We start from the raw sequence: 16,815 nt of genomic DNA on the forward strand, positions 1-16,815 counted from the left end.
TGTTATAAAAAATTTAAATTTTTGTTTTTTTGTTTTTTTTTTTTTTTTTTTTTTTTTTTTCCCCAGGTCATCAGTGTGCCAGACGGCGACTTCTTCTTTGACTTTGTGCGCCACTTGACTGACTGGATCAAGAAAGCCAGACATTTGAAAGACGGTAATAAAAACAAACAAAAAAAAAGACGCCTTCCAAACTTTGCTACCACAAATGAAAAAAAATGACATTATATCCCACCCGTGTGTGCAGGCGTGGTACCTTCACTGACCTACCAGGTGTTCTTCATGAAAAAGCTATGGACCAACACCATACCAGGGAGAGACTCCATGGCGGACTCCATCTTCCACTACTACCAAGTCATTAGACGCTCTCCTATCTAAATCGAGGATGAATTAAACTATTATTTAATAGTTTGAAAAATGCAGTTTTAGCGGTCCTGGCTTAATCAAGTCAATAATTCTCCGATGTAAGTTTTTGGTCTTCTGTGTAGGAGCTGCCAAAGTACCTGCGAGGCTACCACAAGTGTTCCAAGGAGGAAGTGCAGCAGCTGGCGGCGCTGATCTACAGGGTGAAGTTCGAGGAGGACAAGTCTCACTTCCAGAACATGGCCAAGATCCTCAAAGACCTTGTTCCTCAGGACCAGAGCCGACATCTTTCCACCGACGACTGGAAGAGGGTAAGCGTGGAGCGCCGTGTTTGGTTTCCATGCTGAACTGCTGATTGATCCAAGTTTTTTTTTTTTTTTTCCTCAATCAGTCAATCATGTCAGTGTTCAACAAACATTCTGGAAAGACGAGAGAAGAAGCCAAACTGTCCTTCCTCAAAATCATCTACAAGTGGGCCACTTTTGGTTCAGCCTTCTTTGAGGTCAAGGTACAAATATCCCAATCACCCAAACGTCATGGTTGAATGGAATCCCCCGTGTTTAAAACATTTGTTTTGATGCAGCAAACCACTGATCCAAATTACCCAGAAACTCTCCTGATCGCCATAAACAAACATGGAGTGAGTCTGATTGACCCAAAGTCAAAGGTAGGCGCTGTTTTGTTTAGATTAAGGGGTGGAAACCTATTTCCATTTTTTTATTGTGGGGGGGGGGCATACCAAATTTTGGTTTGGCATTTTGTTTTAAAAGAGTTCCTCTGAGCTTTTGTTTTAAGAATTTAATGGTGTGTCACCCATGTTTTAATCTCACCTAAACCTTACTGATAGGAAGCAGATGGTTTTTTTTTTTTTTTTTAACCGTTTTGCTTCCTGCAGGACATTCTGACCACTCACCCCTTCACCAAGATCTCCAACTGGAGCAGCGGCAACACCTATTTCCACATCACCATTGGCAACCTGGTGAGAGGAAGCAAGCTGCTGTGTGAAACCGCGCTGGTGAGTGCCCATATGAGCTCCACCAAGGCTCAACTGTTAGCAAAAGTGAGCCAAAAATATTGCCAAATTTACGTGGGGTCTTTCTTCCATGTGCTGGTTCAGCGAGGATCACGTGAAAGCAAGGGTCAGGCGGATACATTTTTGGGGGGGCAGTTGGAACTGCTTCCTTTGTGATTCAAATTGCGAAAATAAATTCTCTAACAAAAGGGGGGGGGGGGTCAAGCCAATTTTTTTTTGTGTTTGTGGTTTTTTTTTTTTTTTTTTTTTCGTCATTCTGGTTGGATGAAATGTGTGATTGACACGCTAGTTTAGCAACTCATTGAGGATACTGTATTGTGCATTGAGAGTTTTTTTTTTTTTTTTTAACCGTTTTGCTTCCTGCAGGACATTCTGACCACTCACCCCTTCACCAAGATCTCCAACTGGAGCAGCGGCAACACCTATTTCCACATCACCATTGGCAACCTGGTGAGAGGAAGCAAGCTGCTGTGTGAAACCGCGCTGGTGAGTGCCCATATGAGCTCCACCAAGGCTCAACTGTTAGCAAAAGTGAGCCAAAAATATTGCCAAATTTACGTGGGGTCTTTCTTCCATGTGCTGGTTCAGCGAGGATCACGTGAAAGCAAGGGTCAGGCGGATACATTTTTGGGGGGGCAGTTGGAACTGCTTCCTTTGTGATTCAAATTGCGAAAATAAATTCTCTAACAAAAGGGGGGGGGGGATCAAGTCAATTTTTTGTTGTTGTTGTTGTTTTTTTTTTTTAATGTTTAGCCAGTTTTCTGGGGTTAGTGTTAGATCACAGCGTTAGTTTTTGGAATTCGTGTCCATACACACAAATATCTCGTTTCACCGTGGCAAGAAATATGGCTGTAAAAACACGTCTATAATTTCAGCCCTTAATAACACACAATTATTTTAAATTGTAATCACCCCCAGGGCTACAAAATGGATGACCTGCTGACATCATACATCAGTCAGATGCTAACCACCATGACCAAACAGCGAAGCTCTCGAGGCACCAGCAAGTGAACGACCGGCGTCGCCATCTTGGGTTTCATGAAACCCATCGTCATTTTGGCCCTTAACACTCACTAGTTGCCTTCCAGTTAGCTTTCTCTTTTTTTTTCCACCCAATGGTGGTGCGTGTTACAATGTTATTTATGTATTTCAGTTTTTTGACACAGTTCAAGAAATGATCAATTTTGTTCACATTTTTTTTAGCAGCTTTACCTTCAAGATGTTTCAGGAAGCAAGATGGCTAGCTCAAATCCATGTTGTTTCAGGAAGCTAACTAGATAATCCATTTGAGAGGTAAGCAGATTTATATTTCAAGATGTTGGTCAACAAGCAAACAACGCATGCCAGAGACTTCACCTCCATTCATCACGATATAGAATCTGTTTTGTATATATTTACCAATTTGCCGCATCATATTGAGACTTGGTAATATTTCTGCACTCTTTGTGTCGCTAATTAAACGAGCACAATATACTTAAAAACAAATACTGTACTTTGATTTTTAAAAAAACGTAGTATTTACATATACAGTATTCAGATATAACCCACAGTGGAATGGCCCTTATAAATTGTATTTTGTTACAAACGTATAAAGTCTATTCTGTATTAAATAATGAAATACCACTCAACAAAGTGAAATGAAAAGTACGATTTTAGGTCGAGTGGTTGCCATCTTAAGTAACCGGTCAAAGTTGGGCCGGGGTTGCCAGATTGTGCTTTTGTCCCGCTGGTGGAGTCGTGGCGTGGGACACGGACCAAATGTCACTCCGCTCTGTAACACGAGTGTATGTCAATTAAAAGTTTTGACATCAAGTTGTTGATTTGGTTTTCATTCTGGAGAGACACGTGGCGGAAAATATAACTGACCTGATTCAAGCTGAACGTACTTGTCTCCTTCCAGTGTGCTTTTGAGTCCTGAGAGGCCACTCGGGTCCACCGGTTTTCTTGCCCGACGACACCTTTCAGGAAACGCAACATGAGCCGTGGAAATATTTTAAAATAAGTTGCACTGAATGACTATTTTACCTGTGCAAGGTAAAGATGGATGCGACCAGCAGCAGTGACAGCACGTCCGTGACGAGCCACATGGTCTTGTATTCATCGGGAGTCTAACAAACCCACAGTACACTGAGTGAGTAAATATATAAATTACAAGTTCATCAGTTGTGATTCCCATGTATTTATCATTTATTGATTTAGCTCTGTCCACTCTGCCTCACCGTTTTTCTCGATGGTAGGCCTTCCTATTTGCTTATAAATGCCACTTCCTCTTGATTTTTTTTATTTTTTATTTTTGAACTGGATGGGACGGATAGTTTGTGAAACTGAGGAGGATGTGGCTCCCTCATCTCCAGTGCGATCTGCACCCATGGTGTCCATCCTTGTTGTGTCATTCTTCCCCCAAACTTTGAAAATAAAGACCTCCTTCTCTAGCTGACTAAATTAACACCCTTGGACATGATTTGCCTGAATAAAGTGAGATTGGTGAGGAAAGAATCACCATGAGGAAGAGGGGCTGCTTCATGGCCTTTAGAATATGCGGAGCATTGGTGGTGACCGAGTGGGCTCCCGTGCACCAGGCCACCGAGTAGATCCACGCCTCACTGATCACATACAGGTTGGTGGTAATGTTTGCGGCGGCGTAGTGACTGCGTGCAAAAAATAAAATAAAATATATATGTATTCATTCAGATAATTACCTTAAAAAAAACATCACAACACGCACACCTGATAAGCTGGACCGACATGGAGGTGTAGTGCAGGTTGAGCCTGTTGATATGTTGGCTCTGGAGACGCTCAATGGAGTCCACCGTACCTGATGTCTGCTGAAAATCCTCTTCCTGTTCCTGTACGAGCTCGCGAAACTCGGGGTTCAACCACAGCACCTGGTGAGTGGACAAAATTCACACAGGTGAAGGAAAAATACACATACGTAATATATATTCATGCCACTGGGTGGCAGTGTCGCTCCGCTAACATCTTCCTGTTTACTTGATGCAAGATTCATTTATTTGGTGATTACCTATCATGACACTTGGAAGACCAGAAGGTTCAAATGTTGCTATGGCAACAAGTTTTACAATGGAGTGTCACCTGTGAGGGCTTAATAGTAGACTCATTCCGGATGACGTCCAGCGTACGCTGGATCCACAAGTTACTGTACGGGTGCTCCCGCGGGGGCCGGTAGAGGTCAAAGATGACCAGTTTGTCGTAGCGGGCCGCCACCTCCAGGAATTCCAGCAGGGTGCAAACGGGCTGCTCTCCCGCCCGCTGACGATCCTCCGCTCCCAGCGAGCCCACCGTGCCATACGGGTCCGTCTGTTTTGGGCCCGTAAAGTCAACGAAAAACATTTTCCAACGGGTAGAGCTGGGGCAGGGTTTGACACTGCTCCATTGAAAAAAAAAATGAATAAATTTGATGGCAACTCACAGAAAGGAACCAAGCGCCCGCATTGAGTCTCCTCAATTCCGGCCACGTGTACATGTCGGACATCTTGTCACCATGATTGGGAAACACCTCGTCAACGTTGGTGGTGCGCCGCAACGAGCGGTCGTGCATTAGGAAGGGAACGCCATCATAACTGACACACCCCAAAATAATGCAATGGTGTTTGGATTAATATTGTACAGTGAACGCCTCTGTGGGGGACAGGGACCAAGCCCCGCCACAAACACCCAAAATCCGCGCGTAACTAATGACTGGGGCTTAGTTGGCCTTTCAATGCCACAATATGAGCATCATTCTACTGACACAATAAATACACTAAAGGAAGCCAGTCTCTTCAAAGATCAGTAGCCATAAGATGCTGTCTGATTTTTGTTGCCAATTTTTTGGCCATATCATGACTGCTATTTTTCTTACACTAGTTTAAAATAATGTCATTTACCAACATGTACTTTTCCATCAAAACCGCAGTCACAAACTGACCTGATGATGACGTCCGTCTCCAGACCGTCACAACCCGCCTCCACCGCCTTCTCGAAAGCCATCGCTGTGTTTTCCGGAGCCATCTGAACGGGAGAATATATATATACACTCAAACCTACAGATCAATGGCGGTGAAACTACGAGTAATGTCCACGCTCACCATGGGGGCTCCTCTGTGGCCGAAAAGCTTCGGCGGAGGGCCCAGTGTCCCACGATTTCTGATACATGGCGAATACATCCCGAGAGGCACCAAGTAGAGGGCCAACAGGATACTGAGATACACCACCAAAATAAGGTACCGCCTTACTGTCAATTACACACACACACACAAAAATCTCATTCACACATGCAGTCATGCGGTGTGAAAAATGAAAAGACAATTCGATTCCCAGAACTCTGTCTAAATCTGAACACCCGTCCAATAAAGAAGCAGCTTTGCGGTGAGAATGGTTGCCAATCATTCCACATTTTCTTGGATTATTACTATAATCTGGATTTGGATAAAACTTGGTTAAATGCTTTAGCTTCACACAAAGCTCTTTTTTTTTCCTGATAATTTTTCCAGTCACAACTCACTTATCTTGAGCATACTGAAGAAGTGCAACGCCACCGGCCAAGCCAGCGCCGTCATCAGCGAGACGCCGCCAACATGAAGGTACGGCGCAGTCACCTGGTGGGCAGAAACTGATGAAAGAAGAGCAACGCGGGACACGGCACGAGGACCGCCACGTACAACGAGGGCTCACCTGGAAGGAAAGCCGCACCGTGATCCATTCTAGAGCCCACAGGTCAGACATGACGGCGATGGCGGCAATGGCAAACATCAAGCTCAGCATCACGACAATCTGACCGCAGAGGACACAACATTAGGTACAGTCGAGATACACACACACACACGTATACTTGTCGACACCCAATAAAATAAGGCGGTTTTTTTTTCCATGCGATATGTATCTTGATACATGTGGTGCGATACAATTCAAGGATGGACCGAAACAATTCGATTCTTTAAAATCAAAACCGATTTTCCGATATCATAATTTTTTATTTTTTTTTGCTACACCCCAAATGTTGTCTGCTGTGCATGTATATTATTCAATACATTTATTTCTGACATGCACATCAAGTTAGACACAACTCTATTTTCATGACAGTGAAATGTTCATTTGTATTTGCCAATCTTGCCTCGCTGCGCTGTCCGATGCAACTCATCGGCAAATGAGGTCACGCGCCATCTGAAAACGTTTTGCAACATGCCTGCGCAAACTGATGTGACCTCACACACAAGAAAAACAACTATGTGCACTATAGCACTTTACACAAATGGTCACTGAACTCACCTTGGGCATTTACACGTGATAATCAATGTAAAGGGGTGCAGGCAAACTGTAACGGCAAAGTCGACCGCACGGGCTATTAATAGTAGAGACGGCAGAAGCAAACTTTTGGTTTCACTTTTGATGATGCATGAGGTGCATTCAAAGACAGCCAACTAAACAGAAAAACTCAGATGCGGGGGCTTTCTGTCAAGGCAAAATCCCCTTTGTCTCAAAGGTAGACAAAAAAAAAAAAAAACGCCGAATGAAATAAACCTGACAGGGTTGCATGGAACAACGCAAACATTCCACGAGATTAGAGGGTGTCAAAGTCACACTTGAATTGCTTTGAAAACACAACACTTGTTATCTTGACATACAAAACGTTGTTTATTACTCTGATCGTTTTTGTCAAACTTCAGGGCGGGGGCGGGGGGGAATCAGTCGAACTTTGAATGAGAAATATAGTATGAAAGTTGAAAATGCTCAAAGAATGTGAGGGAGTCCTTCCTCACATTTGCTGATCAAGAAATGGCGCAATCTCACATTACACCGTCCTGATCTGAGGTCAGCGGCGGTGTGTTGGAGGCGTACCTTGTGACTCCAGTGTAAAGACAGACTTTGGCCCTGCGACAGCAAGCACACAGCCAGCAGCTGCAAAGAAAGGCAGCAACCGTTTATAACCAAGTTGGGGTTATCAGTTTGGGTTTTTAAACTCGGGTGGGTTAGTGTTTCAAAGTAGGTTTTAAACTATGGTCAGGGTAGCAACGTAGGGTTTCAAACTAGGCTCAGGATTTTTAATTCGTTTTTTAAACTTGGGTTTGAGTTTCTCAAACCCGGATTAGGGTTTGAAAGAAGGCTTTTAAACTAGGATTCGGGTTTTAGACCAGGGTTGGGCTTTCGAAGTAGGGTTTTAAACTATGCTTGGTGTTTCAAAGTAGGGTTTTAAACTAGGGCATTTATTCGGCCAAATATCAGAATCTGCATCTCCCTCAAAAAGTCCATCTCGGTCGGGCCCACTTAAAACGACGCAACGTGTCAGCATCTCACCATGAGCCCGGCCACGTAGGAGAAGAACAGGGCGGCGATGACCAGCAGCACCAGCGACCACGCCCACCAGAAGCCCAAGTTGCCATAGTTGAACCTAAGCAAGTGCACACACCTTCGTCATTTGCCAACAAGTCGTAGACAACGCGTGTGTCATTCAGCGCCAACCCACCAGTCAAAGTCATTGTAGTCGTTCTTGGCTTGCGTCCAGAAGTAAAGGAAAAGCAGCGTGAGGCAGAAGGCCGCCGCCAGCACGCCGAAGCTGGCGCCTTCCGACTGCACGAGCGGGAAGCAGGAAGTTCACATTGACGGGCTAATCAAGGCACGGGTTTGTAAGCGCGGCGGTGGTCCGCTGACCTTGCTGCAGCAGCAGTCGCCGGGCCGCGCCAGGCTGCCGTGCTTCCGTCGCCACCGGCAACTGTACAGGCCCAGCAGACATGATGTCAGAGGTCGGTGCTTGCCCTGCAACGTGGGCGCCATGGGGCTCAGCGACCTTCTGACCCCGTGGCCATCTTGATCATAAAATAGTAATACGGCTTCTCACCAAAAATCTGAAATTGGACATGGGATGGAAAAATGAATTATTATTAGTCTTATTTTCAGCATATTACAACATAAGAAATTCTCGATCCTTTACTATTTTAAATAAAGGCACGCGGCAGACAAATACATCTTGGAACATTTTAAAATTGTGTGTTTGTGGAAATGCATCTAAAAAAAAAAGAAAAAATAGGAAATGACAATACCTGTATGTCTCCTTTCCTATCTAAACAGTCTCTGCAGTGCAAACACTTTTTATAGCAGATGTGAAACGTCAAAGATAAGATAAGATTAGTCTCATGGGGCGTGTACAATGCACAGTATGATTACAGTATAAATTTTAAGTTGTTGCAAGACCAAGTAGCCAAATTCCGTTCAAATGTCAATCACTTTAATGTTCCGCTAAAGCGGGGCCCCATGAGGAGATTAGTCGTCAAATGTTTCCATTTGTCAAGCCCATCTACTTTCCCCTATTAATGTATTTATTATGTCTAAACCGAATTAAATTCACCAATCTTATAAATACATATTTTATTTTGTTGTCCTCGGACGCTTGTTAGTTTGAAGCAGGGAGACCTTTCTTGTCAAAACGACGAGCTTTGACAGCGAAGTTTGGTGACAGTGACTGGAGAATGGAGAAAATAAACCCCAAAATGCAGTTTCATAGAAAACAGAAATAATTCGCGTGTTCCCACCTTCCAGTCGGTTGTCGCAGCTTGTTGCACCCGGTCGATAGAATCCGCTTCCTCGGTTAGGACAAGTCCGATGAAGTGTCGCCAGGCGATGCTGAGTCAAGCTAACGGAGGTAACAAAAAACCGGACGTAGAAATAGTCCCGTCGGCGACTCGGTCCTGCGTTTCAGTATAAAAGTTGTTTTATTCTGAAACTTAACATTGTACCTTATACGTAGTATTATATCAGTCATAGTAAAGGTAATGCTAATAGAACAGGATTAAATTGCATATTATTTTTTACAGCCTCTTGCTCATCCTACCAGCGTAAACAATACATCATCATGACAGATCAATCAAAGGAAAGTAATATTCCGGGAATTATAACAGCATTGTTATATGTTGTCACTTTCTAAAGCTCATTTGTTTTTTCCTGAAAACATACATTTTTAGTCATTAAAACAATATATTTAATATGTGTGCGATACTAAGTGTCTATTTGAGGCAAGGTGTTTATTTGTTCAAGTGGATTCCACGCCTGAATTACATATTAAGACTGTGGTTAGCCTCAGGGAATCCTGTTAGACCACTCCAAACTATGTACTTAACTTGTCTCAATAACAGTTAAAAAAAATGATCAAGTTTCAAGTATCGTACGACAAATGATGCCATTTCCTTTCAACCTTTTACAAGCAAATCTTTCTTCACCCGGTGCTTTTGTCCATTCCTGCCATATGGCAATGTTTCCCAACTGTTGGGTCATGGGGCAAAAGTGTCCATCGTTCCGCCCCATGAGACTACTTTTGAGTCATTTCACATTGGGAAATGTTCATGTCACCACACCAACCAAAAGTGTCACAAAATGTATGAAAACTGAAAAAGCGATGATCAGTATTTTTATCTACAGTGTTGAAGGTCAAACTGTATTATATTACATGAACAGGAATACAATCTCTATTTAGATTTTGAAATTTGGGCTGAGTATGCTGTATTTTATTTTTTTCATCATGGTAGTTTTTTTGGTACTTCGTGTACAAAAAAAAGAACGTCTCTTAACTTTTGCACTTGATTTCAAAAGGACAAGTGGCGTTGGCCCACTCCGCAGGAAAGTGCACCCCTTCTATTTGTAGGTGATAGGGACTGGGCAGGCCCACAAATACAGAAAATCTGCATACAATTGATGCTCATGATAAATGCATTTCAAACAATATAATATAGGTACTGTATATTTATATTTTTAACCCTTTAACAATATAAATGATTGAATAAGGCTGCAGTAGAAGCCTTTATTTTGAAAGCCTGCGCCTCTTACTTCCCGTCACTCGTAAAAGTACAGTGGCGGGACGTAAGTTTGTCCTGCTGTAGGAGGGAGCGACGGAGGAGTCGAAATTGTCTGTCCTGCCGATCCAATTTTCGAAGTAGCCGATGAGCTGACCGCAGTCGGCAGGGATGGACGACGTGTGGGTCTCCGTGGCGGCGCTGGCAACGGCGGTGCTCCTCAGCGAGATGGTCCGCCGCGCAACCGCTCGCTACCTCCGGGGAGCCGCCGCAACTCTTGCGCTGGAAGCGGCGTCCACCTTCCAGCTCTGCTGCTGCACACACGAGCTCAAGCTGCTGGCGATCTCGGCGCTGCTGGAGCCAGCGTACGGCCTGATGCTGGGCTACGCCGTCACGGTCGTCCACTTGCTCTCCTTCCGTGGAGCTTCGTGCAATCCATGCGGCGTCGTAGAGCGCGTTTGTCGGGGGACTTGCCGTGTAGGTGCGGCCTTGGTGTTCGTCGCCGGCCAATTCGGCGCAGCGTTTGCGGCGCGCTACGCCGCCGCCTCCATGTGGTCTCTGGGGCTGGCGGAGCACCACGTTCGCCACCGGCGCTTCGGGTTCAGGTGCTTCGACCCGCTCGGGGGAACCGTGCTGGAAGCCGCCGCCGTGGAGCTCGGTTGCGCTTTCGTTGTCCAGACGGCGGCCCTTCATATTCACAAGGTGGACGACAAACTACGCGTTCACGTCGTTGCCGCGATCATCACTGCGCTGGTGTACGCAGGTGAGTTCTGGTGACAAGTAACATTTCGTTTTCCTTGAAACATCTTTAACACACAGGTAACAGATAACACAACCAGCAGCCTAATCTCAATAACAAGTTACAGCTAATGCTCAAACGAGCTACGTTGTCTTGTTTTAAGAACTCTTACCAAGAGAAATGATCCTGCGGTTTCGGCAGGTATTTGCTTCATTTAAATAACATAATCCTCATTTCATGAAGTGTTTGTTTTATCCCAGTTTTTGAAGTGTATTAATAACAATCACCCGATTTCGTTTTCAGGTGGAAACATTTCGGGAGCCGTGTTTAACCCCGTCCTGGCCTTCTCCATCAACTTCCCCTGCAGTGGCCACACGTACCTGGAGTACTGCTTCATTTACTGGCTGGGACCTGCCTTGGGTATGCTATGCTAAAAGCTAATTTGTTTTTTACATTCATTCACTGGTACGCTACTTATACAGTACTTCTGTTGTCACCCCCAGGGACCGCCAGCTGCATTCTGTTCTTTGAGAAGATCCTCCCATTCCTCTCCGGGGCAAAGCCGACAGGCCAAGGTGTCATCAGCGCTCAGAAGCACAAATCGCACTAGTGAAATGTTTGCACTTTGCCGTAAGACATGTTTGAACAGCACATTCAAATACACAACCGTGTTTCGGTACTTGGGAGGAGCTGGCACAAAATGGAGGACGACAAGCTCTGTTGTCATTTTTGGAAAATGCAGGTTGGCTTCCCCTTTTGCGATGTAATTTTCATCTCACGATTTTTTAAAAGAAATTTATTTATGGGGCTGTGAATGTATATTATCATGATTTTCTGACGCCTGCACATTTAGAATATTCCAGTTCAAATGATTATTTGTATTTATTTATTTTCTTCTCATGTTTGAGAATGCGTCGTAAAATTCTCATCATGGTTAGTTGGGGGAGCCGACTTCATCTTGTAATACCGCTTTTGTCCTCAAGAGGTGCAAGTGAGCCAAAGTAGGGAAACAACTGAAATCGAGATTGATTTGTGATTTTGTGAATGTTTTTTTTTCTCCTTGACAAATATTAGGATTATAATCCAGTTTCAGTCGAAAGTGATTTATCAGACTGATAATTTACTGTTTTTTTCCCCCCTCTCACTTTCCCCACTCACTCAGGAACAAGATTGTAATCATTTTTATTTAAAAAGTTGTCTGATGATTCATCAAAACATGTCATTAGCCACTTAAAGTCCGAAGTCTTCCATTGTAGTAACGCGCTGCCCACCGGTGAATTTCCAAAGCGGTTAATTTGAGTTCTCTTTTTATTTTTCACTGTACCAAAACTGTGACGGGTTTGTTCAGTTGGCTGCCCTCGTTTGTGTGCAAAGTGACTCGATGACTATGAATGTTTGTCTCTGGAAAATGCTGAAACAATTCACAGAGTCTTAATGTTAGCATTGTGCTAAGTTGTAACATTGGTTGCACACTGAATGATGGATAAAAGTACAAATCATGACAAACTTGCACTCTTGTTTTTGTTTTTGTTTCAATCTTACTCAGTAAAATAAGCAGGCGGTGGAAGATGTGGTCAAGCGGAACATTAAGGGAGTTTCCAGAGTTTCATGGCCGTCCACTTTTGTACGTTTTTTGCGTGCTGTGTAGGACAGAAAGGAAAAGGCCGTAAAATGTCATCTGCCTCCGCAGCATCTGTCGCTGTTACACAACCCGACCTTTGTACCAGAGCACTGTCATCGCCACTCGGAACATTTAACACGTTAAAGACTACGCAGATTGGAGCACAGACGTCCACCAAGCGAGCCTTACTTTAAACTTTGGACTCAAAATGTCGCAAAAACCTATAAAATGTGTGACTGAGGAGAAATTATAAGTATGATAGCCGCAAGCCGCTGTTTGAATTTTTTTTACAAATTCAATCTATACTTAGAAATTCTAACTCGTGTTTTTCATTGGACAACAATGATAAAAGTTGGCATTGAATGCTTACTTGGAAGCAAAAGAATGTTTGATTTTTGATCAAAGACATTACTGCAATGAAATCCCAAACTAAATTAGACTTAATATTTTTAGAAATAATGTGAGGGGTGGGGGAGGAAATCAGGCTTAGAAGCACTTTTATTATGACAAATGTACAAGATCATAATAAATGATTGAACAAAAAAGGGGTCAGCTAGGTTCTATAGTAAGGCGTTTTTAGCCGAAAAAAAAAACGACCATGCATAGTAAGGCGTTTTTAGCCCAAAAAAACAACCATGATAGGTAAGACGTTTTTAGCTAAAAAAACGACCATGTATAGTGAGTGAGGCGTTTCTTGCTGAAAAAAAACGACCATGTGTAGTAAGGCGTTTTGAGCCCACAAAAAATGACCATGTATGGTAAGGCGTTTTTAGCTGAAAAAAACGCCCATGTATAGTAAGGTGTTTTTAGCCAAAAAAACGACCATGGATAGTAAGGCGTTTTGAGCCGAAATAAATGCCCATGTATAGTAAGGTGTTTTTAGCCAAAAAAACGACCATGGATAGTAAGGCGTTTTGAGCCGAAATAAATGCCCATGTATAGTAAGGTGTTTTTAGCCAAAAAAACGACCATGGATAGTAAGGCGTTTTGAGCCGAAATAAATGCCCATGTATAGTAAGGTGTTTTTAGCCAAAAAAACGACCATGGATAGTAAGGCGTTTTGAGCCGAAATAAATGCCCATGTATAGTAAGGTGTTTTTAGCCAAAAAAACGACCATGGATAGTAAGGCGTTTTGAGCCGAAATAAATGCCCATGTATAGTAAGGTGTTTTTAGCCAAAAAAACGACCATGGATAGTAAGGCGTTTTGAGCCGAAATAAATGCCCATGTATAGTAAGGTGTTTTTAGCCAAAAAAACGACCATGGATAGTAAGGCGTTTTGAGCCGAAATAAATGCCCATGTATAGTAAGGTGTTTTTAGCCAAAAAAACGACCATGGATAGTAAGGCGTTTTGAGCCGAAATAAATGCCCATGTATAGTAAGGTGTTTTTAGCCAAAAAAACGACCATGGATAGTAAGGCGTTTTGAGCCGAAATAAATGCCCATGTATAGTAAGGTGTTTTTAGCCAAAAAAACGACCATGGATAGTAAGGCGTTTTGAGCCGAAATAAATGCCCATGTATAGTAAGGTGTTTTTAGCCAAAAAAACGACCATGGATAGTAAGGCGTTTTGAGCCGAAATAAATGCCCATGTATAGTAAGGTGTTTTTAGCCAAAAAAACGACCATGGATAGTAAGGCGTTTTGAGCCGAAATAAATGCCCATGTATAGTAAGGTGTTTTTAGCCAAAAAAACGACCATGGATAGTAAGGCGTTTTGAGCCGAAATAAATGCCCATGTATAGTAAGGTGTTTTTAGCCAAAAAAACGACCATGGATAGTAAGGCGTTTTGAGCCGAAATAAATGCCCATGTATAGTAAGGTGTTTTTAGCCAAAAAAACGACCATGGATAGTAAGGCGTTTTGAGCCGAAATAAATGCCCATGTATAGTAAGGTGTTTTTAGCCAAAAAAACGACCATGGATAGTAAGGCGTTTTGAGCCGAAATAAATGCCCATGTATAGTAAGGTGTTTTTAGCCAAAAAAACGACCATGGATAGTAAGGCGTTTTGAGCCGAAATAAATGCCCATGTATAGTAAGGTGTTTTTAGCCAAAAAAACGACCATGGATAGTAAGGCGTTTTGAGCCGAAATAAATGCCCATGTATAGTAAGGTGTTTTTAGCCAAAAAAACGACCATGGATAGTAAGGCGTTTTGAGCCGAAATAAATGCCCATGTATAGTAAGGTGTTTTTAGCCAAAAAAACGACCATGGATAGTAAGGCGTTTTGAGCCGAAATAAATGCCCATGTATAGTAAGGTGTTTTTAGCCAAAAAAACGACCATGGATAGTAAGGCGTTTTGAGCCGAAATAAATGCCCATGTATAGTAAGGTGTTTTTAGCCAAAAAAACGACCATGGATAGTAAGGCGTTTTGAGCCGAAATAAATGCCCATGTATAGTAAGGTGTTTTTAGCCAAAAAAACGACCATGGATAGTAAGGCGTTTTGAGCCGAAATAAATGCCCATGTATAGTAAGGTGTTTTTAGCCAAAAAAACGACCATGGATAGTAAGGCGTTTTGAGCCGAAATAAATGCCCATGTATAGTAAGGTGTTTTTAGCCAAAAAAACGACCATGGATAGTAAGGCGTTTTGAGCCGAAATAAATGCCCATGTATAGTAAGGTGTTTTTAGCCAAAAAAACGACCATGGATAGTAAGGCGTTTTGAGCCGAAATAAATGCCCATGTATAGTAAGGTGTTTTTAGCCAAAAAAACGACCATGGATAGTAAGGCGTTTTGAGCCGAAATAAATGCCCATGTATAGTAAGGTGTTTTTAGCCAAAAAAACGACCATGGATAGTAAGGCGTTTTGAGCCGAAATAAATGCCCATGTATAGTAAGGTGTTTTTAGCCAAAAAAACGACCATGGATAGTAAGGCGTTTTGAGCCGAAATAAATGCCCATGTATAGTAAGGTGTTTTTAGCCAAAAAAACGACCATGGATAGTAAGGCGTTTTGAGCCGAAATAAATGCCCATGTATAGTAAGGTGTTTTTAGCCAAAAAAACGACCATGGATAGTAAGGCGTTTTGAGCCGAAATAAATGCCCATGTATAGTAAGGTGTTTTTAGCCAAAAAAACGACCATGGATAGTAAGGCGTTTTGAGCCGAAATAAATGCCCATGTATAGTAAGGTGTTTTTAGCCAAAAAAACGACCATGGATAGTAAGGCGTTTTGAGCCGAAATAAATGCCCATGTATAGTAAGGTGTTTTTAGCCAAAAAAACGACCATGGATAGTAAGGCGTTTTGAGCCGAAATAAATGCCCATGTATAGTAAGGTGTTTTTAGCCAAAAAAACGACCATGGATAGTAAGGCGTTTTGAGCCGAAATAAATGCCCATGTATAGTAAGGTGTTTTTAGCCAAAAAAACGACCATGGATAGTAAGGCGTTTTGAGCCGAAATAAATGCCCATGTATAGTAAGGTGTTTTTAGCCAAAAAAACGACCATGGATAGTAAGGCGTTTTGAGCCGAAATAAATGCCCATGTATAGTAAGGTGTTTTTAGCCAAAAAAACGACCATGGATAGTAAGGCGTTTTGAGCCGAAATAAATGCCCATGTATAGTAAGGTGTTTTTAGCCAAAAAAACGACCATGGATAGTAAGGCGTTTTGAGCCGAAATAAATGCCCATGTATAGTAAGGTGTTTTTAGCCAAAAAAACGACCATGGATAGTAAGGCGTTTTGAGCCGAAATAAATGCCCATGTATAGTAAGGTGTTTTTAGCCAAAAAAACGACCATGGATAGTAAGGCGTTTTGAGCCGAAATAAATGCCCATGTATAGTAAGGTGTTTTTAGCCAAAAAAACGACCATGGATAGTAAGGCGTTTTGAGCCGAAATAAATGCCCATGTATAGTAAGGTGTTTTTAGCCAAAAAAACGACCATGGATAGTAAGGCGTTTTGAGCCGAAATAAATGCCCATGTATAGTAAGGTGTTTTTAGCCAAAAAAACGACCATGGATAGTAAGGCGTTTTGAGCCGAAATAAATGCCCATGTATAGTAAGGTGTTTTTAGCCAAAAAAACGACCATGGATAGTAAGGCGTTTTGAGCCGAAATAAATGCCCATGTATAGTAAGGTGTTTTTAGCCAAAAAAACGACCATGGATAGTAAGGCGTTTTGAGCCGAAAAAACGACCATGTATAGTAAGACATTTTCAGCCAGAAAAAACGACCATGTATCGTAAGGCGTTTTTCGCTGAAAAAAAACGACCATGTATAGTAAGGTGTTTTTAGCCAAAAAAACGACCATGTATAGGAAGGCGTTTTTATACCT

General features: G+C 42.6%; 3 protein-coding genes across 5 annotated transcripts in view; 2 read left to right on the forward strand and 1 right to left on the reverse strand.

Moving 5' to 3' along the window:
• Window positions 1–2,494, forward strand: part of myo7ab (myosin VIIAb) — a 19,359-nt gene extending 16,865 nt beyond the window's left edge. For both annotated transcript variants that reach the window (XM_019869617.1, XM_019869618.1), the window contains 7 exons: window positions 67–154; window positions 245–351; window positions 486–671; window positions 752–868; window positions 944–1,027; window positions 1,256–1,375; window positions 2,312–2,494. In XM_019869617.1, the coding sequence (XP_019725176.1) occupies window positions 67–154; window positions 245–351; window positions 486–671; window positions 752–868; window positions 944–1,027; window positions 1,256–1,375; window positions 2,312–2,404 (795 nt within the window). In that variant the 3' untranslated portion in view covers window positions 2,405–2,494. The remainder of the gene's footprint in view (window positions 1–66; window positions 155–244; window positions 352–485; window positions 672–751; window positions 869–943; window positions 1,028–1,255; window positions 1,376–2,311) is intronic.
• A 100-nt stretch (window positions 2,495–2,594) lies between these two features.
• gdpd4b (glycerophosphodiester phosphodiesterase domain containing 4b) lies at window positions 2,595–9,018 on the reverse strand. 2 transcript variants are annotated; one of them, XM_019869625.1, is made up of 16 exons: window positions 8,920–9,018; window positions 8,042–8,210; window positions 7,857–7,960; window positions 7,688–7,781; window positions 7,232–7,291; window positions 6,068–6,166; window positions 5,898–5,991; window positions 5,482–5,627; window positions 5,322–5,404; window positions 4,824–4,974; window positions 4,487–4,711; window positions 4,121–4,278; window positions 3,894–4,041; window positions 3,417–3,501; window positions 3,260–3,346; window positions 2,595–3,164 (listed from the first exon to the last, which is right to left on the reverse strand). In XM_019869625.1, exons 2-16 carry the CDS (start codon window positions 8,162–8,164, stop codon window positions 3,079–3,081), a joined length of 1,743 nt encoding a protein of 580 aa, XP_019725184.1. In that variant the 5' UTR covers window positions 8,165–8,210; window positions 8,920–9,018; the 3' UTR covers window positions 2,595–3,078. The 2 variants fall into 2 exon arrangements, with proteins under 2 accessions (XP_019725184.1, XP_019725183.1); XM_019869624.1 differs by having other exon boundaries at window positions 8,042–8,235; window positions 8,920–9,012.
• A 1,186-nt stretch (window positions 9,019–10,204) lies between these two features.
• aqp11 (aquaporin 11) lies at window positions 10,205–12,418 on the forward strand. The gene is made up of 3 exons (XM_019869667.1): window positions 10,205–10,936; window positions 11,216–11,332; window positions 11,416–12,418. Exons 1-3 carry the CDS (start codon window positions 10,345–10,347, stop codon window positions 11,520–11,522), a joined length of 816 nt encoding a protein of 271 aa, XP_019725226.1. The 5' UTR covers window positions 10,205–10,344; the 3' UTR covers window positions 11,523–12,418.
• The last annotated feature ends 4,397 nt before the right edge of the window (window positions 12,419–16,815 follow it).

This window comes from Hippocampus comes, unplaced genomic scaffold (genome assembly GCF_001891065.2).
Source record: "Hippocampus comes isolate QL1 unplaced genomic scaffold, H_comes_QL1_v1.1 scaffold109, whole genome shotgun sequence".
Classification (NCBI taxonomy): Eukaryota; Metazoa; Chordata; class Actinopteri; order Syngnathiformes; family Syngnathidae; genus Hippocampus; species Hippocampus comes.